Source organism: Drosophila kikkawai, chromosome 3L (assembly GCF_030179895.1).
Source record: "Drosophila kikkawai strain 14028-0561.14 chromosome 3L, DkikHiC1v2, whole genome shotgun sequence".
NCBI lineage: Eukaryota > Metazoa > Arthropoda > Insecta > Diptera > Drosophilidae > Drosophila > Drosophila kikkawai.
In genome coordinates this window covers 3,220,050-3,242,697 of record NC_091730.1, presented here as the reverse complement: position 1 = coordinate 3,242,697, position 22,648 = coordinate 3,220,050, and the positions used below count along the sequence as shown (strand labels likewise).

Genomic DNA, 22,648 nt, shown 5'->3' with positions numbered 1-22,648 from the left:
GAAGTCGTTGTTGTTGTGTGTATTTATTCGCAGGACGAGAGAGGGAGCGGGTCCTTTTGTTGCTTGTTTTTTATGGGATATGCAAATGTTACATGGGAGATGGACGTGGTTTAATTTTGGATTTCTAAGATACCTCGAGTTCTTTGTTTTAAGTTTTCTTAAGTTTTTATATATATATTCTTTCGGTATTTTTAATTTCTAAGAAAAAACGTAATTTTAAGGCTAAGATTATATAAATTTTTATAAGAAAATAAATTCATTAAACTCATGACTGAGAGAGAAACATTGTTAAATTTTTGTAACAACAATTTTACATTTCACTCGAAGGAAAATTCGTAATTTAAGGTTCTGCAAGAACAAATCACTTTAAAAATATTTCTAAAAAAATGTAAAACCTTAAAAAATCCTTCTTAATTATTTTTAAAATATTAAAACATATTTTTTAGAAGTTAAAACAAGTACGTTTTCCCATTTACCTTTTCCACTTCCCCCTAAAAAGGTACTAACTAAATAAAAATGTTATTTTCTGGCTGCTTTAACATTCACTCTGATTTCCTTTTGGTTTTTCCGGCGTGCTTCTAGCTAGGACTTTCTTCTCTCTCTCTTTCTTTTTGCGTGTGTGTGTGTGTGTGTGTGTATAAATAAATTTGCATATAATTGTTTGCATGTTGAGTGCCTTTTAATTGATTTTATTGGTTTTACAAGCACTGCACACGGCAGAAAACAGTAAAACAGCAAAGCAGCCGCCGCAACGGAAAACAAATACGATAAAAACGAAAGGAAAAACGGAAAACCGAAGCGGAAATCTCTGTATATCGCTTAAGCTCTCTTTCGTTGCAACGGTAGATGTAACGGTAGATGCAAGTGTAGATGTATGTGTAATTGCAACTATACATCAAGAGAAATAAAGTTAAGAAAGGAATTTAAGAGATATTTCAGACATAGTTAGGTATTTTGTGTGGTTTAAAATATATACAATAAAAACTTTTATAAATTTGTTGCAAGGCTTAACTAATCCAAATTTTAATAAATTTTAATTACAATAATTATCTTATTTCTCTCTGTGTATCCTGTATCTCTGGCATTTATTTACTTGTAAGCGCTTTCGGCCCCAGGAGCAGCGACTGCAGCGGCAACCAACCGACCGAACCGAGTTCATATATGAATTAACAATGCCTCCATATCTCAATCTGACTTTGTTTGTCTATCTGTGCGAGGGTCCTGTTGTATAAATTATGCAATTTATAAGCTGCATATTTTATGGGTCGCAGGTCGTAAATTGTTATAACCCCCAACAGCAGCCCTCCGCCTCCGTAATGAATGCAAAATCGATTGGCAATTTATGCCGCATTATTACATTTGGCTTAAATCAAGTATTTTTTTTTGTTTTACGAAAAAAAAAATAAATTAAATAAAATATATAATATATATTTTAAATATTATACATAAATTATAATTAAATATTTTGAGGCAAATGACCAAAAATAAAACCAATTTCGAACACCAAACAAGTCTGAACAGTAATTAAAAGCGTCTGAATTATATTCTCCTCCCCCACAAAAAAAAAGTACAGAGAAAAAACTCCGTAATGGTTGCCTCGGTTATATAATTTCCACTTGCCTCGTCCTTTGTCCTTCGTCCTGCGGCCCCGTCATCTGTCTGTAGCTAATCAAAAACTGCGATTCATTGCCGCAGCACAAGAAGCAGAGCAAGATGAAGTGGGCGAAGCAGAAGCAGAAGCTGAAGAAAATCAAAAGGGAGCTGGAGAAAGGGAAATAAAGCAAATAGCAAACGACTTCTGCCAGTGACAGACACTAGAGGGCGCCACTTGGCAAGGCAGTGGGCGGGTGGGCGTGGCAGTGTCCAAGAAGTAGTAACTTTTGGGATCACAGAAAAGTACACGGCAAGATAAGGTAATAAATAGTAAATAAAATAATAAATAAATATCTAAAAGAATTAATAATGAAATTAATTTAACAAACATTTTTTACTATAATTTTCCTAAACCAAAAAACTCAGAATAATTTATCCTTTTCCCTGAGATTTTCACAAACAAAAATAAAAGTCTCTGAATAATTTGTCCCCTCCTTAATTTCCAATGAAAATACTAAACTCTCTGAATAATTTTTTCCCAAGTGCATCTGGAGGTGGAAAGCTAAACCGAAGCCCTAGCCATGGGTGTCAATGACTGTCCTGGCAGCTGGAAGGTGATAATAATCAGTTGGCAGTTTTAACAGGACACACGCACGCCACAAGCCACAAACACGCTTGCTGCTGGCGCTCATAGAAAAACTGTTGACGCCGCCGCCATGGTAATCCATCTTCACAATGGTTGCTCCGGACACCAGTTATCTGGCGGCTCCTGCTCCACTCATCACTTCAACACAGCATCCTCCATCCTCCATCCTCTAGTCATCCGATGGGGCAGTAAATCCAGCAGTAAAGAAACTAGATACAAATATCTTTAGCCCCGGCTCAGCGAGTGTGTGTGTTTGTGTGTGCCTTTGGCCTTTGCTGTAATTATAGTGGCAGCTTATTCCCATCACCCATCACCCGAAAGTCCTGGCTACCATCTTCTCCCCCCGTACCCTCCAGTGCCCACTCCTGCCATTGACAAGTCCAAGTTGGTAGCAGATAGAGAGCCAGCGAGCATATCAAGTGAACTGCCCAAAACACACAGGCACATAAAACGCATACACTAGCATACAAAAGAGTCCTTGAAAAGGATAAACAAAACTTAAGGTTAAAAATAAAAAGAAAATATGTTTCATATTTAAGAGCAAAATATTAAAATTTTTGGAAATATGTTTATCTTTACTTTATACTTTGAATATTTTTAAGGTCACCTTTACAGAACCTCTGCTGTTTTTCTCTCAGTGCCACAACTGTGACGAATGACTGGGGGGGAGACCTAGCCGTAAAGCAAGTCACATGTGTCCTCGATGTTCGTAAAGTTGATTCATTCATTGCTAAAATTTATACGGCCCCGGACACAGCACGGATTTTCAGCGGTTCAGCAGCAGCAGCAGCAGCAGGACTTTGATGCTGATGCGAATTCAGATACGGAAAGCAAATAGGGAAACGAATACGAATGCGAATGCGAACGAGGATGATGATGACTTGGATGCGGAGGCGTAGCCGGATTCGGATTCGGATGATGATGATATGCCGCTGACAATGGCAATGACACTGGCAGCTAATGCCGCCCGCTCGCTGAGCTGCACCGCGTGTGTCCTTGCCCAGCCTTGTTTGCGCCACCGAGGCGGATGATTTATCTCGCAGCTGGCTGGAACAGAAGTGTCCTGGTTCTCGTACTGGCTCCAACTTCCAATTAGACGCCAAAAACAAAACATCCGCCGGCAATTTAAGTCGCCGCACAGCGGGTAACCCAATCGAAGGAATCCTTCTAAGGAATCCTTGCAAATATATACACTATTTGTATCGATAAATGGGGTGTTGATTGCGGCAATAAACAAGAAACGAATACGATTTTAATAGTGTTTGGTTTGGAATTTGTTCCAACAAAAGGATTTTTCGGAAAGGAGAGAAAGTTACGGGCATATTCCTGTGTAAGCTTCAAGGATAATTAAGTTACACTCTCGTTTTTCACTTTACTATTATTTATTTGTAGTCTCGACTCGGGCCCTAGTTCTTGGCCATCATCTTCTTCCGCTTCCGTGCAAACTTGGCCAATTCCTGCTCCGTGGGCCTTGGCTCACCGTACTTCTGCACCCAGGCCTCGGCCATTTTTTGGAATCTCTTTGGATCATTGAGATACTCGCCGCCCATATCCATGTTCCAGGCATTCTCCACCTGCGGCGTATTAATGGTGGCCAGCAGCACCATAAGCACCTGGTCAATGCGAGCCGTGGGCAACCAATGCTCCGCCTCCAGAATGGGCATGCACACCTGGCCGCGTTCATTCACATTCGGATGATAGATCTTTGTGTTGATGTGAAAGCGCGGCGGCTTGAAGGGATAGTCCTGCGGGAAGTCAATCTCCAGCTTGAAGGCACCCTTGTCATAAGGCGGCGTTTCTGGCATGAGCAGGGCCGTCCACTTGAAGAGGTTATTCGTCTCGGGCATTAAGTTGCGGAACTGCAGGTTCTTGGTATCCTCCAGCATCAAAGCCAGCTCGTGATTGAGCCGCTTGGGGCCCTCCATAAGGAGTTCTTCCTTGGCCATCTTGGTGATGTTTTAATTTTATAAATTATAATTTGACAGGTTTTTCTGTTTTGTGGTGAGTGTTGTGATGGATGTTATGCTGTATTTTCAACTAAAGTTGAACCAAATATCAAGGCCAACTATATAAAATTTAAAAACATTTTAAGCCCAATTAATATTAACCTTTTCATTGATATCAGACTGTTAAAAGTTGATTAAACATTCAGGAATACCTTTTGCCCCTTCAAAAGTACTTGATTCCCTTAGAAAATCCGCTAAACTTTCAACGAATGACTATGAATGGGCATGGCGGAGTGGCCAGAACTAGGACCCGAGAAGGGCTCTTCTGTTTGGAGTTCCAATGCATGGCTAAAATCCTTTCACATTGACATTAATCCCCGAAATAGCCGGCCAGAGTCCGCCTGACGTCGACAGGCTCTGACAGCAGCACATTAGGATCAAGCCGGGTTGGAAGGAAGATGGCCAAGGCTATAGAGGTGGTGGTGGAACCATAGATGGACCAGAGCCCAGGAGCTGGAGTTGCAGTCAGAGCTATAGACTGGTGGTGCCTGGAGCAGCCATGGCGGCGATACAATTCACGGGCTCTACGAATGAAAAGGCGTTTTATGTGCTTAGCCGCGTTGAAGTTGCCAACTCTGGGGCTGCCAGCATGGACTCTATGCTACACAGAGGGAAAAGCTATAAAATTTGTAAAAAAAATAATCAAGAAACATGAAAATTGTTCTTAGGAAATTTCTTAGGTACTTTTAAGAGTTTTAAAACCCAACTTCTATTTATTCTTATCATTATTTATGTCTTTTTAGAAACTCTCAAGAATCCTTATTTCTTATAAAATATTTTAAATGAGCAATTATTTCTCTCAGTGCTTTTATTCCGGCATATTTATAGCACAGATTTGATAGCCTGGAGCGGCAGCGTGTGAGTCCGTGAGTGACTGGCATGCCTGGTCGAATAGAATGATCCTGGCTGGCGGATGATGAGATTGCCATTGACATTTTAGTTTTCAATTAGTTTTAGGGGGAACACACACAGTATGTGGCCCCAGGATATGCCACTCTGAAACACCCTACCTCCACGCGGATTTATTTATTCCCCAAGGGAAAACAGAACATTCGTCCTGAACTCATAAATATGTAAAAATCAGCGAAAAAGCAGAAAGAAAGAAAGAAAATAATGCTGTATTTTACCTGGCAGATAACAAAAACATAAAAATTAAATATCAAAATGTATGCGAAGGCACACAGCCAGTGCGTGTGTGTAATTATTTATAAGCAGGGAGAGATGTCATCGTCATGTAAATGAAACCGGAGGACGCTCCAAGGACCTGCTGCTCTATGGCAACGTCTGAATGCCAGCTAAGCATAATTATTTCATCTCCTTGTTGTGTCTGCTGTGGCTGTGTGTGTGTGTGAGTGTGATTGATAGCCAAAGCTTCCTTGAAGCTAGAGGCTCCTGCCACCGATTGCTTTGTAGAATTTACCTTCCGGATTTATTTGCTTTACATTTAAGCGGTGTTTAGGGGTTTAATTAACATTTAAATTGGGGGGAAACAAGGGGAAATAAATTTTAAATACAAATTACATAAAAATATATTAAATAAATAAATAATAAGAAAATATTTTGAGCACAAACTATAATTAAAATGATATAAATCTTTCTAAGAACTTAGTTTTTGGATTTTTATTAATATCCCTTATAACTAAATCCCCTAAAAAACCTACTTAACTCCCTCTAAATCCTATTTATAAATGTAATAATGTGTATTTATGATAAGTTCTTATTTATGAGTAGTTTCTCTGAATTTTATTTTTATCCTCATGGAGCTTATTATAACTTTTGCCAACTAAAATGTCCCATAAATGCCATTAAAGCCCATGAAATGCCCATGGACACACTCCTCCTCCCTCCTTAGAATCACAGCGAGTCCTTTGCCTAATCAATAGTTTCCTTGGGTTTGGGTTTCACTCCTTAGTTAGCATTTGATTCGGGAAATGCCAAACTCGGGGCTGGGCCGACATGATAGATGCCTCCTCATCACAAAGAGCGGCAGCAGAGGCAGAAAAAAGAAAAATCCGCTGGCTGTTAAGGCGTCTGACAGCTCAGCGGGTTGCCTCCCCCTAAGCGTTTCAGGAGGTGGGGGGGAAGGACCCACCACCCACCCTTCAGTGGCGTTGTTGTCGCCATACTTTTAGCATAAACAGCCGGAAGCGGAAATGTTGATGACGTTCGCCGTTCGGCGTAGGGTGCTCGCTCTGGCATATCCTTGTGTGGGACTGACTGTTGTCGTCCTGCCTAGCATCCCCCCCCCCACCAAACGCCCACTGACATCCACCGCATTTGTGTCATTTGTTTAGCTGTCATTGCCGGCGTATTGCCGCTGACAGCTCTCCTCCGTTTTTGGCGCCAGGATTGAAACGGGGGATCGGCGCATACATAATCCTGGCTAGGAAGGAGGAGGACCCATGGAGATCCTTGTATTTCTATGAGAAATCACCCAAAAATTAGCCGTCGCCGCATTAAATCTAATCTGATCCGATTTTCTATTACCAATTGTGTGCCCTTTTATATATCCTGTCTGTGTTTTATCTCAATTTGCCTGAGGATGTATGTGTGTCGCACTGTCTCTAATCTTTTTATCGTACTTTAACACTTTGGCTTCGGGTTTCGTTGACTTTCACGCCTTTTGTTCTCCGCTCTGGCTGGCTTTTTGGTCCTTTATTAGACCCCGAAATGAAGGCAGGAGAAACAAGAGCAGCAGGAGCAACACAACGTGGCGCGAAAAATGTCGCGTGCTGATTTGTCCTTTTTTTTCAACCCCCCCTCTCAGCAGCTAGCTGCTTGTCATCGACCCTTTTGGGGTCCTTTTTGTCAAGATCCGGGTATTGCTTTCGCCTCCCTGCGGGGATTCCCCCGAAATAGGAATAGAGAGTGAGAGAGAGAGAGAGAGAGCTTGATATATGACGCGATTAACACGGAAAGGACCTTAATTGATTCCCGGCAACCTCGTAATCGTAAGCCTGACCAGCGGCTTTATCGACAAGTGTCAGTTGGCCAATCGAGTTGACCAAAAGCGATTGTCGCCGCCCATGTTTGGCTTAAAGCCCAAATTAATTAGGCAAGAGTCAAGTCCTCAGATAGCATTCCCCCTTTATTTCCTGGGCACGCAATGTGTTCATGCAACAGATTATTTATGCTTTCAGTGGATGCACGTCACCGCCATTGTTGCCATGGCATAATATTAAATTACATCAAGTAAATAAAAGCCAGGACTCGCAGGAGGAGGAGGAGGAGGAGGCAGTTAGCCGCACACTCACTGGCAGAGACTGAGATTCTGAAACCATGAGGCTCTGAGATGCCAGCAGTAGGCGCTGCCAGAACTTCAGGGATGACTGCGTGGAGTAAGTAAGGAAAAATGGTTTATTTTTAAATCTTAAAACAAAATTAATTTATTAATATATAAAAAAAATAATTAACTAACTAAAGACTATTTAAAAAATATACTTAAAAATGTCTAGGTATAATTATTATTTTATTAAAGGCAAAGTCTAAATATAACTTCCTTTATAAGAAAAACTTTGACAGGCTGCAAAATATATATAGTTTTATACACAAATTTATATTTATATATTTGTTTATATTTACTTAATATTTTTATTCAAAAGAACCACCTATTCCCTTATAAAAAAACCCCCTTTAAAGTTCTGACACACTTTTGCAGGCAAACCCATTCGACAATGCCTTCAACACTCTCGCCTTGCCTGGGCTGTGCCAGTGCGGCTTAATTTGGTGCCGGCTTTGTCATAAATAATGCAAGGCAAATGTTGCAACAGTCACCGCTGCCTGCCAGTGCCAGTGCTTCTTCCATACCCTTTAAAGAGTCCTTTCCCTGCCATAGGACTCCCTGTGCTGGCACAACCCTTCTCCCTCCCGATACCGATCCTGTGTCGTTCGCTCGCGGGCATTACTCAATATGCAGTTAGCTGCGCTCAAACGTGCTGCAATTACGGCTCCAACCTGAGCCGCCTTCCTCTTGCCACACCCCCTGCAAAGGGCTTTTTGCAGTGAGCAACGTCATTTGTACTTAATGACTTTTCAACGTCGTGTGCGTGCAACGTCATTTTCTTGAGGCTTTTTTGGCTGCTGCCGCTTGGCTCGTTCGTTGTTCGCTCATTTGCTTATTGCTTAACAGTTGAGGGGTGGTAGGTGGGCTGAAAGGGTGTAAAAGGTACAAGGCAAGTGGGCGATACCATAAATAAAACACGCACGAAGCCCATGGGGCGGCTACGTGATGCGTGCCTGCACCTGTTGCACCAGGAACCGTAGCTCGTCGCTCCGTTTGTGCCGGGTTTAATTGCAAAACAAGTTGCGGCCTCGCACAACGTATTTTCCAGGATATATACATATATAGATTGGAGCACCCTAGAAGGCTCAGCCTAAGTGGAAGTCATTTTTCACAAAAGGGGCACTAGATAGTGATGGTACATTTAAGGATAAAAATTAAAAATTAAATATTTTAGTGGATATAAAAATATTTTAAAATATTTAAAGAGCAATTGTAGCTTAATTTTTAGTTTTAAAAATATTTATAAAGACTTTAAGTAGAGTTTGTTTTACAGAAAATGTAAAAATTGTTATTCAAAGTGTTATATATTTACAAAAATTGTTTAATTAATGATTTCTTTATATCAAAAAATATTTATAAACATTTTAAATTCAACTCTTAGTATATTTTTTTCCCAAAAGTCTTATTTATATTTTCCTAAAAGCCTTTACTACCCCATCACTAACAAAAACATCAAAGCAATCTTCGGCCTAAAAGCCTAAAAAGGAAAAATGGTTAAAGGCATACAATAAATCGCTGCTTATGCAGTGCAGTCTGCTTATCGGAAAATGTTTAATAAAACACATCTGCCCTAAAAAAAATAACAAAAAATACAAAAAAGAAAAAGGAGAGTGGCAAAATTATTATATATGGGCCACGCCGGGATTTTCCGGGTAGACCAAAAATGATTTAAAATATTTCTTTTGACAGCTCGCCCAAAGTTTGGCCCCGGCTTTAATCGCCTTGTCGATGGGTATAGACGGGGGATGGCCCATTAATAACACACAAAAAAAAAAGAAAAGATCAGGGAAATAATAAAGCAAATGATAGAAAGGATGTTAGAAGAAGGACAGATACCCTGAGTGTTTTTTAAGAAATAAAGGAGAAAGCAAGATAAATATTATGAAAATCCTAATGAAAGTCGTAAGAAACCATAAAAATAATACAAGATTTTTGATAGTTAATATTTAAATAAGATTATTTTTTAAAGATGTTAATATATATATATAACACCAAGATTTTTAAATCCCATTAATTTATTTTATTTACATTTTTGTGTAAGATTTTTTGATTATATTTAAAATTAATCAAAGTAACCCTATAAACTCTCAAAATGAGATAATTGAACCCCCTTCCTTTGAGTTCTGTTTAATAAGTGTAAATTTATTGCTTTAGTGTCTCTTCCCTTATTCCTTATCAAAATCATAATACCCTTTCAGGACATATATATAAAAAATGAAATTCAATAAGCGTGATTTGGATAGCCAAACCAACTGAACTGAGGCAAACGGAACCGCATCGAATCGGGGAAAGGCATCGCCATCGACATCGACATCATCCGAGCAACTGGTCAAAGCATTCAACCAACCCTCGGTGGGGTGCGTTCAGTGTGTGTGTGTGGGTTGTGTGTGTGGGTTGTGTGTGAGCTTGTGGAAATGGGAAAAAGAGGGAAATATTTAAGGCGTTGGCCCGGGGATGCCAATAAATCAAAGGGCTCGAAAAAAGGTTGCCCCCAAACAATGCGCGGCATCTGTAGAATTCTCCCCTGGACCACGGACCACACACACATCAAATGGGTGTAGTGTGTGTGCTTGTGTTCTGTGTTTGTTGTTTGTTATTTGTTGTTTGTTGTTCGGCGGCTGCGTTGTTGATTCTAGGCACACTTTCGGCCAAGGCGACGAACTGAGTGAGGGGATTGTGAACAACTTTTGAGCAATTAAGTTCTCAACTTCAGTTCAATTTATGGGGAATTCGCCACTTTAATTCGATATGTGAAGGGGGTTTTTTCTATAGAAATTGTTTATAATACTTTATCGAATTTTTGTAAGAAATTTGAGCCTTGTTTTGGGGAGACTTAGAGATTTAAAAAGGCTTTAAGAAGGCCAAAGATTAACTTAATAAAACACTTTAAATAAATCTCTTAATTTTTAAAACATTTTCCCCACTTATAATTTTTTTATAAAAGGCATTTTCTTTACCCAAAAAAATAGAAATAATCTCGTGTTAATTATTTCAGCTAGTTTTTGTGAGTTTTAAAATTCATCAGAAGGATTCGGGATGCCTTCGTCCTGCCTGTTGAAAACATGTTCATAATTGGTTTTACACACGTTTACTTATGTTGCATTTTTGCAACATTTTCCCTGTGCAATGGAAAATGCGAGAAAAACAAAGTTTGTGCCAACCAACAACCGAGTTTAATAAAATTAATGGCCCCACTTTTCGCCCGGGAAAAGTGTCGGAATGACCGCTGCCTCCACATTGGGTGGTGAGGAAAATCATCGTTCTGCTGTGGATGGAAATGGAAAATGGTTGTGGAAATGGAGACGGAGATGTAGATGGGAGCCATGCCTGAGCTGGGAGCGTGCTGAGAGCGCAAAGCTGCTAAGCGGCTTAAAGTTGTAGAAAGTTTTTCTAAACTCATTCGCGTCACCAAAGGCGCCGCTAAAGTTATGAGTGCCTGTGGCTGTAGCTCCTTTGAGGCAGTGAGAAAAATAGTCTATTAAATACTTGTTATATTTAATTAAAAATATAAATATTTAGTAATAAGACGGGGATGATTAACAGCTAAAATAAGGATGTTTTTTAAGATAAAAAAAGCCTTAAAAATACATTTTTCTATCAATGAAATCGATCTTTTTAATTATGAATCTGCCTTGGCATCTTTTCATTTAAATTTCATTATTATTTTCCCATTTTTGATTCCTAGTAACCCCCCTTTCTTGCAGTGTCCTTGCCCCCAGGCACACAAAGGCTGCTGTTTCTATAAAACTGAATGGTGGAGGGGCTGCAGCCGCCTGCTGATCCGAGCTCCACAAAGAGCCATAGAATCGCAGAGCCCTAGACTTCGACTCCAACAAGTGCAGGACCCTCCGTGTGTCCTTTATCCCAAGCGCACTCGATGTCTACGTTGCCACGGCACAAATGAAGTGAAGCGCTGCGCGTAAAAGGATTAAGTGCGCTTAATATCATTGATGAGCCTCGGCCCGCCCACTCCCCCTTTTCCACATGACATAGAGCTACCAGATTTTTATGAGATTTCCCCCAGTCAAAGGTAGAAGTAGAGAGCTCAGCTCAGATTTTGAGGGGAAGCAGCTGCCGCATTCCCAGCACACCACCCACTCTACCGAGACGAAGGCGAAAAACCCACCCCCAAGGTCAGGCAGGACAGCTGGCTAATTAGGAATGCAGCCGAGGAAAAAACCAAATTCACTTTCGGCAACTTTATGCAAATACCAACGGCAAGTTGTGATTCCCGTGAAACATACGGAGGAGAGTTGAAATGAATATTTACGAGTCGACGAGTCCACCATGGACAGTGTCAAGTGCGTGGCATAAGCACGTGCAAAATCTCTGAAAATTTCCCACAAGCACACACACACACACACACATAGCATACTCGAAAAATCGCTCTTCAAATTCACGCTCGAAATATTACGGCAATTTTCATTTAATTATAAACTGTTAAAGCCCTCGAAAACCCCCACCTTTTCACTGCCCAAGTAATTAAAAGTGAAAGGAGGAGAAAAACAAGGTGCGGAGCCATGGGTTTCCAGACCTTTGCTGAACAATTGCAGCTCGGGGGTAATCAAAAATGTATCTTTCAGTTATGGGACTTACCCCGAAAGCCTCTGGCTGTGGCAAGCAACTTTGCAGGACGAGAAAAGGAGAGACAATCGCCGGGGACTCGTTAGGAGAGGCAGCTGCAATGGGAAGAGAAAATGGGGGAAAAGCATTTAGTTAAATTAGATTGCCGGCTTGAGTTTTAGCTTAGCTGGAAATATAGGTATATTCTTAGGTTATAAATTATTTTATATATTAAATTAAATATTTCTTAATGCTAAAATAAGTATAAAACTGAAGGTAAAAGAAGTCATCATTGTTTATTATAAAATATGCACAAAAAAGGTTCCTTGAACAAGTCAGAAATTTAAAAAAACACTACTCTGCTTTTAAAAGCCTTTTAAAAAATTATTAATCCCCAAAATAAAATTCTTATTTAATAAATTCTAATTTTCTAAAGCCTTTTCTAACTAGCCTAGTTCTAAAAATCTCCTAATAATTGGCTAAAATCCCTGCTGCTCCTTTTACAAAATACTCGAATCATCGTTGTCTTCGATGCAGCCAGCAGCTCCTCTTTCCCTGCAATTTTTCTGGCTTAATTCGGAAAAGGCGAAGCTGCTCTTCCCAGCGAAATGATTTCTCATTGCTTTAAGTTGAAATCCCCGGAGTAAGCTGCTCATATTTACAAAATGTCTAATGAAAATATTTTTCTGCTGCAACCAGCCAAGAGAAGCTTGGCCTGAAAAGGCTGAAGAAGCACAAGCCAGCAAAAAAAAAAGAAATCAAATTAGTTGCATGAATGGCACTGGACGGATTATGGGGGCCTGGAGCAGGAGCAGCTGGAACTTCAGTTCCATGTGGATAGAAGTACTCTATAGTATATATATATAAGATTTTTGTGATTCATGTTTGTGCGCTAATTGCCACTGTGGGTGGTCCTTGGCAGGGGCCAAGTCGAGGGCTTATCAGAAATTCTTATCGCATTACTTACTTATGCCGTTTACTCGGTTATTTGTCATAATTATCCTGCAACTAGGAAGATTCATTTGCCAGGACCAGGACTTGAGAGAGAGAGAGAGCATTGAAAATTGATGTCCTTCGGCCCCTAAACTGTCACATGTGTGCTGCCGTCGGGAATCTCAACTTTTAACTCCTCCTTGCCAGCTTTTGAATGCTGCATGAGCCGAACAAAAAAATCAGATGGCGCATTTAAAATGGAAAAATCACGAAAAATCTGGGCAGAGAGTGGGAGAAGCACAAAGCGCACGACTGAGTAGATGAGCATAGAAACAACAACAAGAAAGGGGATATAGTGAAGGGTAATGACTGGGGAATACCTGGTAATTTATTTAACAAAAAGTTTCTTATTTCTAAGAGCTTCATAGAGAAGGAAAGGTTCGACCCTGCTCTCTGGAGATTGCAACAACAAATCATGTGTGTTGCCCCTTTCTTTGCACTTTATTTTAGCCTGTGAAGTGGGTCTTTTATTTATAATTAATTACTAACGGTTTTATAATCAAAATATTACCACTAAAACATTTCTTGATCTATTTCTAATTTAAAAACTTAATTGTTAAAGCTCAACATAACTTTCTGCCCCTAAAATAAACAAAACTTATGGAATATAAATTTAAAAAAAATTCCAATGATATACTACTTTATCCCCTCCTTTAACCCAACTTCCAGCACAACCAATATCCCTCTCAAATTACAAGGATACCCCTTAAAAATAAGGAAGGGAAGCTAAAGAAAAAACAGAGCATAGGGCGACACACATACAAAGAAAAAGCGAAATAAAAAGTCAAAAGAAAATTGCAGGCAGCGAAAGCAAACAAAAAGAAAGGTTGGCGAAAAAACACACACAGGAGACAGGGGATTTTTCGTGGGGGGGGGGGTTAGGAAGAGGTGCTTTTCCGGCAGGATGAAAATTGTATCAAGTAACTGAGCCGCGCCAAGCGGCAGCATAGTGAAAATGCAACTGTGCGGAAAACTGTGCGAACATTTTCATTTTCAATGCAGCTCTTGGCATACAAAACACACACAAACACACCCACACCAAACACACACCACACACACCCACACAGAGACAGACAGATAGACAACATTAACAGTGGCAGAGCTAGTAACAAGAACTAGCAAATAGACAACTTTAAGTACACGCATGGATTCACCCACACACACACAGATAAAGTCTCGGAAAAACTTGCAAAGAAATCGCAGAAAATCGCTTAGAACGCGGCACCCAAAAAAAAAAAGAAAAGCCGAATAAGAGAAAGAAATACTCACAAAAGCATATGGATGATGATGATGATGATGATGATGGGGAGATACAGGGCACTGGGTCGCCCTGCCCCCCCTGCCTGACTTTCCTTTCAATTTGCAACATTTTCTGTTGCACGTTCCAAAAATAACTTCCGCCATTGCCGTCGCCGTTGGAAAATGCAACCAGCAAGCAGCAACTTGCAACCTGATTTGGTTCCGCCTTTCGCCAAATTGCAGGAAACATTTCTATTTAAAGTCTGCCCTGAGTTCGAGTCCTTTCTCGGCTTCCCCTCCCCCTCCCCCTCCTCCTACCCCAACCCATGCCAAGTGGCTTAGTATCCGCTAATGGCATCACCTGGCCACAAATGTGCCATTGCAGCGAAAAGAAATGCAAACAATCTGAGGAGTAGCACCCTATTATAGAGTATTTTTAGTACTATAACTGTAGGGTTTAAGGAATAAATAATTAAAAGATAATAGTAACCTTAGAAAGCCACAACTAACTAGGGTAGAACTTGCAAAAGATATAGTGTATATATCTTTATTATATTTTGACAAATTAAATTGTTTTCTTTTACCTTTAACTATGTTTAAAGGTTCAATAAGTAATTAATTAATTAATTAAATATCCTGCAAGGTTTTAATAATATTTATAAAAATCTACCAGCAATTTATAGTTACAAAATAATCCAAAATAATAACCAACGTGATCAAATTTCCCCTCCTGGTGTATCTCCCACTTGTATCTATTTGTTTATAATTTACGAAAAATTCAATTAGCTGGGCTGTCGAAAACAGCAGGCATTTGAAGCCTGACTGACCCCTCAGCCCAACCCGCTATATATACATATATATCGCAACTTGGGAGCCACATTAATAATATAAACTTTCTTTGACTGCTGGCTGCTGGGCTGCTGCTGCTGCTGCCAATCAGTTGGCGGGGACCCACAATAAACCCATATAAAACTTGTGTACAAAGGCCAGCCAGCAGGTACAGTGGAGACCCAAATTAAATGGCAAAGCTTAGAGGGGAATACTCCCATTTTTACCACTGTGCCGCCTGGCGGGGAGGGGTAAAGTTTCCCGAAAAAAAAAGAGGAAACCAGTTAACAGGAGATGAAGTTGGAGGAGAGTCTGGTTCTATGTTAAATGAATTGTTGTCTTAACTACGAGACAAGCACACCCACCCACACACACACCTTGGTGGAGTATGTGTGTGTGTCTATTAAAATTGTGGGCCAAAAAAGTTTCAGGGAATTCATTTTTCGAAAAGAGATAAAAAAATAAATATATAAACCTACAGCTGGTTAAAAAAGGAGTAAAGTAGAAATTTATAAAAGCCAAATCGAAGACTAAAATACTCTTTATTTATTTTAAGAAAATTTATTTATATTTATTAATATATATTTATATTTATTTTAAATTTTATATAGATATTTTCTCACTCCAAAAGCGTAGTTACACCTGCCTTATCTTCCTTCCTGGCAAACTCAACTCCATAATTACAGCAACCCGTTTGAAGGGTATGAAAAGTTTAAATAACTTTGGCAACTAAATTTAAGTTGCGATGTCGGATGAGGAGTAAAACCAAGTACAGGCCAGGGTGGTGGTGGAATGGCAAAGGGGTCGTGACAAAGTTGGGAGCAGATAAAAACTGCAGCAGACGCAAAACTAATTTGCGTGGTTATGTAAATTAGAGTCGGAGAGTTGCTGCGATAAACTTGTCGAGGGTAGCAAAAAAACCAAAAAAAAAACAACAAAAAATGCGTAAACAAGGTGTGGATAATGCTGGCTGGGTGTGTGTGTGCTCCAAGCTCAGGTCCAGCCTGAAAGCGGAGCTTGGCTAAAGTTCAAACACAGCTGAGGTTTTCGGTTGCCGTGGCTCAAGACCCACAACTCCATATATATATAGTGTATATGGTGTAACTGGTGTATCTGGTGTATCTGGTATATATAGCATGTGTGTGTGTTGTCTGCAGACGTAATCCCGTAACCACAAACAGATAACTGAATCGTCGGCCGAGGAGACAAAGACGCCTTCGTTTGCCTCAAACAACTAAATAATGTGCTGCAGATTTAGTGTCTGAAATTGGTATGTGCACGAGGGTATCCAAAAGATACACACCAACGAAAGCATACACCCACAGATGCACCTAGAGATGTGGGGAATAGTTTTCAGGTGGGGCTTACAGGGAAATCTCTAGGAATTTCTATGGGAAAATTATTATAAAGACAAGGAAATGGTATAATAACTATGGGAAAATTAAAAAAAAAGAGGGAAAAATTATATTTTACAACTAAACTTTGTATCTTAGGGATAAGAAATATAACTAGCCTCGAAATCTTTTTAAAATTTCAGAAATACAAAGTCTATTTTTGTTGAGAGAGGTTCAAAAAAACCTTAAAACGTGTTATTTTTAATTTTAAAATCTATATCAACTTGAAATAATATAATATTAAATCCTTAAAAATTCCTAAAAAATTTCTTTCACTGCCTTTTAGATAATTTTTAGTCGAGTTCTTGCTTACTGCTAAAGCTTAGGCATAATTTGGGTTAGGGACTGGCAAGGACATGACTGCAAATGCATCCGGCAGATACACATACGCACTCGGCTTCGTCGGCTGTCTTGGCAACCGCAGGGGTGCTGGTCCCCCTCCTGTCCCCCTTTCTCCACTAAAGTCATATTAATAATTTTGTTGGGATTTGAACTTCATCCATGGCCAACGAGCTTTGGTTCCTGTTCCTTCTGCTCCCAACCCAGAGAGACCGCAACAACTTGCAGGATGCAGCTGGTAGATCAGTAAACGAGCTGTTACCATGGCCATTAAAGCTTAGTTACACTTCAAGCCCACCCACAGCCGCATAGTTTTGTTTACATTTCCTAAGCAAACGGAAAAAAGAGAAGAGACAGCAAAATGCACCTCCTGTTTTGCACCTGTTGTCCTTGGGCTTTTGATCATCGCCACTTTGAGCCAGCAAATTGAAGAAGTTTTTGGCTGGCCAAAACAAAGAGTAAATGTTTAGATATTTCCCACAGACCCTCACTCCTAGTGAGAGAATAATTCACAGAATTTTCCCTGGGAAAATATGTATTTGTTAGCTGCAGCGAAATGGATAATTTTCCTTAGGGGTTGCACATCAATATGGCCACATAATTTTGTATGGGATTTCCTTTGTGCAGGGAGAGAAAATGGTTTTTTTAAAGAATATTTAAAAGATAATGAAAGTCAGAGATTTTTAAGATATTAATTTAAGTAGAATGTTGAGGAAAAGTACTAAATAATTCTAAGAAAATTAAATAAACCGGGGAAAGAATTACTTCTCAGGCAGGTTAATAATATTTGTTGTTCAATCTTTGTCTTATTTTATTTATTATGTAAAACCTTATATATCTTCTTTATTTATCCCTTGTTTTCCCCCAATTTTCCTCTCTGTGTACTCACTAATTAGTCGCCTCCGGTTGCGTCTCCTCCTTGGCTGACATGTGATATTTTTAGTGGCGGCTTTGTTTACAAAGTCGGCAGCCCTCATTTATTTTTGGTCGCCTGCAGCCCTATTCCGGCAGTTCGATTCGATTTGATGTGCTCTGTGATGTTTCTGCTGCCTCTGTTAATGACATGCAAATCAACTTTGGTGGTCCCAGCGACAAATACCCGCTCCAATCTGGGAAAACTCCAGGGGAAACTCGCCGAAAACTCCCTGCCTTGTTTATACTTTTTGACAGTTGATTGTTTTATTGAAATGGGAGTGTGTGCGTGGCACGGGACAGGACTACCTTCGACTTCAAGTAAATATTTACTATTTACTGTGAGAAAATCAGGAAACCCCTTATCGAAACCAAGAGCAAACACAGCGAAATCAATATACCGCGCAAAAAACTAACTCAAAGTGTAAATAATAAAAAATGTAATTAGAATTTTTATTATTAAATAACAGGCCAAAGCGAAGAGCAACAAAAACTAAATTGAAAAATACAAAATCCAGGGGAAAAACTGAAACTGAAACTGAAACAGAAACAGCAACTCTAGAGCAGAGTCTGTGAAATTGGAAATGAAATGAAATAAATCTCTGGACAAACACAAAACCGGACTGCTGCTGCTGCTGCTGCCTGCTAAGTTTGACCCGCACAAAAATCACACAAAAATGTGTCCGTGGAAAATGGCTAAAAGGGTGATGGGGGTGATGGCGGGGGGTGGTTGGCCAAATAAAAACTAATGGTAAAAATGTAAAAGGTATTTAAAATGTTTTTCAAATGCGGTTGCAGTGGTTTGCAATGTGTGTGTTGTGGCCGTTTCAAAGTAAATGAAAATATTTTTAGCGAAATGAAAAATGTCTGTCTGTCTGTTAAACATTAAGAATCATTCTATACATTATTTATAAAATACATGCTAAATAGCTCAAGTCACTGGAATTTTTTAAAGAGCTCTTTTTTCCTCCTGCACTCGAATGACAATTTTCTGGCCTGGCCGCGGTGAGATAATGAGAAAAAATAAATGCCGGCACACATAAAACGTCTAGTTCCGCACATAAACCTGTCTCCCGGATGAGTCTGCGGCGCAGATTTTACGATTTTACGACCGATGTCAGGGGCATAAACCAAGGGGGGGGTGGCAAGCCCTAACGCCCACGCAATAAAAAATATACAACAACAAAAAAACAACATTTCACTCGGTGGAAAGTGTACACAAATTACCAATTTTTAATTTGAAAATGCGGCGCAAACTTTAATTAGCCATTCCCCTGTCCAGGACAAAGGACAGAGGACTGAGGACCAACTTTATGGCACTTGGCGCCAGGGAACGACAGGGTTGCATATCAAGACTTTACTATTTATTGGCCAACAAGGCGTCGGTGCAATTTATGGGCCAAAAGTGTGAACGTGTGTCCATGCCACGATGCAGGTCGTCCTCCTGCTGCCAGGCTGCCAGGCTTTCCACCATCGAGGCGGCCGCAAAATCCACAGAATAATTTCGGTTGCTGGCTGTGATTTGGATTTCGACCGCTCTAATTTTCCACGCTCTACTATATACATATATATTTTTTTGTATTTTTTTGAAGGAGCATGTGTGCGTGTGGAGCTTGTGGCTTTCGCCACGCGCTGCAAATAAATTTTGCCAGCTCCCAAACGATTTAATTTGCGGTTTCTGTCACAGGCTACGCAGACACATGCACACTCGATTTTTCCTCCTTTCTCCTCTTTTAGTTCATGGGAAATTGATAAAACTTATTTGCGGATTGGTCGCCGATAAAAAGCGAGGACAAACAAACAAACGATTAAGCAACGAATCAGAGATAAATGGCACACAGAATTCGGGATATTTTAAAGATAGCAAAGAAAGGCATATTTTAAATTCTAAAGAATGATCTCTAAAGGTTATAAAGTAGATTTAAATATATTCAAATACTATAAAGATTCGTTTTAAATTTAAGAAAAAATATTTAAAAAATAGAGAGCGCAGAGAGATTAATGCCTCACAGAATTTGGGATATATTCTAAAGACAACAACTTTTTTTGTAATTCTAAAGAACCAATTCAAAGGACTATAAAATATACTAAAATATATTTAAAATATCTAAGAATATTAAAAACTATTTTAGGAAATATAATTAAATACATATATTTGGATATTTATTACTATATTTCTCAGTTCAAATTTATATATCTTGTGAGTGTAGTTTAAGGTATAACTTTTTATGCCCTTGCAGGGTATTATAATTTCTGTCAGAAGTTTGCAACGCAGTGAAGGAGACCTTTCCGACCCTATAAAGTATATATACTCTTGCTCAGCATCAACAGGGGAATCTTTCTAGATATGCCAGGAAGAAATCGATTTTTTGGCCATTTTTGCAAAATTTTATAAGGGGTTACATCATTAAAATTGTTGATTTTGATAAAAAATTGAATTTTCAAAATTTTTAAATGAAGTATGCAGATTTATTAACTGTAGAAAATCTAGCACAGAACAGTTTTCCGATTTAAAATTAATGCTCTTTTGGCCGAGTTATGATATTTTTAATTTTAGAAAAAATCTAGAAATTTTTTAATATAAAAAATCCGATTTTATAATACAAAATAATATTTTTCTAAGTCAAGGAATCATTTTCGACCCCATAAGCCATATATATTCTTGATCAGCATCAACAGGGGAATCTTTCTAGGCGTATCCGGAAGAAATCGATTTTTCGGCCAATTTTGTGAAATTTGATAAGGGGTTACATCATTAGAATTAGCAAAAATGGCCAAAATTTTTGATTTCATAAAATTTTAAATTTGGTATGCAATTTTTTTTAATTAATAAAAACTAACACAAAACTGCTTTCCGAATCGAAATTAATGCATTTTTGGCTTAGTTATGATATATTTCAATTGTTACCTGCAAGGGTATACAAACTTTGGCTGGCCAAAGTAAGCTTTCTTTCTTGTTTTCTTGGTATATTCAAAATTATTGTTATGAAAACCTTGATCAATTTATGCTAGATTATATCATATATCAGATAATTTAAAAATATTTAGAGGAGAAGGAGAGTCCTTTGTCTTTGTAGAGAGTTCGAGTTCCAACAATTTTTAATGCAACTGTAGCACAGTGCGTTCAATAACTTGCTGGCGACAAAGTCTCTTTTCCTACGATAATATTATTCGTCAAAATATATATACATTTATGTATTTTGCTTTTTCCAAAGAAAGTTAAAACTTGAAATGTACACTGACCAAAAATTAAGCTATCAAAATTAAGTTTAAACTGCTAAATGTAAGATATATTTTTTTATTTATATATATTAAATTAGAAAATCTAACGAAATTAATGAAATGAAATAAATCTCTGGACAAACACAATATTTTAATATTTTACCTTCTTAAGAAGAATCTATTAATTTAAGCTTTTTTAAAATAACTTTCCTAATTTTTAATAATTTATTTCGCATATAATTTTTCAAATTCCTTAGAAATTCTGGATATAATATATTGAATTTTCTATAAATAAATATCTATTAATTAAAACCACTAATTTATTAGGCCTTAACTTACTTTACCAACAATTTATCTCATAAATTCAAAGAGCAAGTCATGTTTACCTAAGATTTATTATATTTTCTTTAAAAAACCCAACTTTTTCTAAACTAAACTAAATGAAATTACTCAACTCGTAAGTGTTTTCCAGCCAATTAAATATGTATTGAGTCTGCTTAAGGCATCTACCTTAATGTTACTTAATTATTTCTTAAATTTAAAAACCCCTTTTTCTAAATCTTTCTGCACAGTGCCATTCGCAAGGACTCAAGGACACTAGTGTAGTGCAAGCGGCTTACGTTGTTTTTCAATGGCCAAGACCGGAACAGCTTACAAAATGCTTAAGGGGAGAATTCGAACATGTAAATTCCTGTGGCACTCGGAACTAGAGCAGTCAGATGGAGGAGGACCCTAGTGACCCACTTGGGCATTCCCCGGCACCAGGGCCCTCTACACATTTTGCTTTATTTTATTGTCCGACAAGATAAATACCAAAATATTGAAAATGTACTGCCACCACAGAGAGAGAGACAGATGGAAAAGGAGGAGAGACATGGATGTGAGGAAATGCACAGGGACATGGAGCAGATATTTGGGGAGGCGACAGATTCCGGGCTCTGGGCCAGTGTCTGCAGGATTCCAAACAGACACACATAGGAGGACCTCGTCCTGTCAACTTCGGCCGAGCAATAACTCAAATGCAATCGAGCATATTTGCAGCAGAGTACAAATAAAACTCGGATTTTGTGCGAATGAACACGGGTGGAAGGACTTCGTCCTGACTATGTATTTATTTATATTTTTTTTCGAATTCACAAAAATATGTGTATATTTTTTTAGCTCACGCAAATGAACACAGTTAGTCCTGCAAGTGACCTGAAGTATTTTTGTAACTGGCTGCATTTTGCTTAAAATATTCCACAAACATTAATTCACTGTCAATAAAAACTTTTTTTCCAATCTTCCCACAAAATCTGAAAGAAAAAAATATAGAAGAACACCCGAGAAGAATAACAACCAGGCCACAGTGGAATGGAAATCATTGAAATCCTCAAATTATTTTCTTTTCTTTTTTTTTGAAACACCGAAAAAGGGGGAAAAACTTTGGCAAATATTTGGAAAATATTAATTTGCTGCCAATGCAAAAGTTGCTGCACTTTTTTTTCTTGGTCCAGTGACCAAATCTGGAGGTGGCCAAAAGGAAGCGATAGACAACAAATTTGCAGAGGACACTTGGCCAGAGGAGCTTGACGGGGGGAGGAAACTTTCCACTGGCTGGATGAAATCTCCACCAGAAAACAAAAGCCGA

General features: G+C 38.8%; 1 protein-coding gene across 1 annotated transcript; it reads right to left on the bottom strand.

Annotated features, from left to right (window-relative positions):
- Nucleotides 1-3,602: 3,602 nt before the first annotated feature.
- Nucleotides 3,603-4,281, bottom strand: LOC108071928 (ubiquitin-conjugating enzyme E2 L5). The gene has a single exon (XM_017162892.3). It carries the CDS (start codon nt 4,183-4,185, stop codon nt 3,646-3,648), a length of 540 nt encoding a protein of 179 aa, XP_017018381.1. The 5' UTR covers nt 4,186-4,281; the 3' UTR covers nt 3,603-3,645.
- Nucleotides 4,282-22,648: the final 18,367 nt, after the last annotated feature.

What these genes read in the sequence shown, in the direction of transcription:
- LOC108071928 (XM_017162892.3), bottom strand. Translation starts at nt 4,185, where the DNA reads ATGGCCAAGGAAGAACTCCTTATGGAGGGCCCCAAGCGGCTCAATCAC.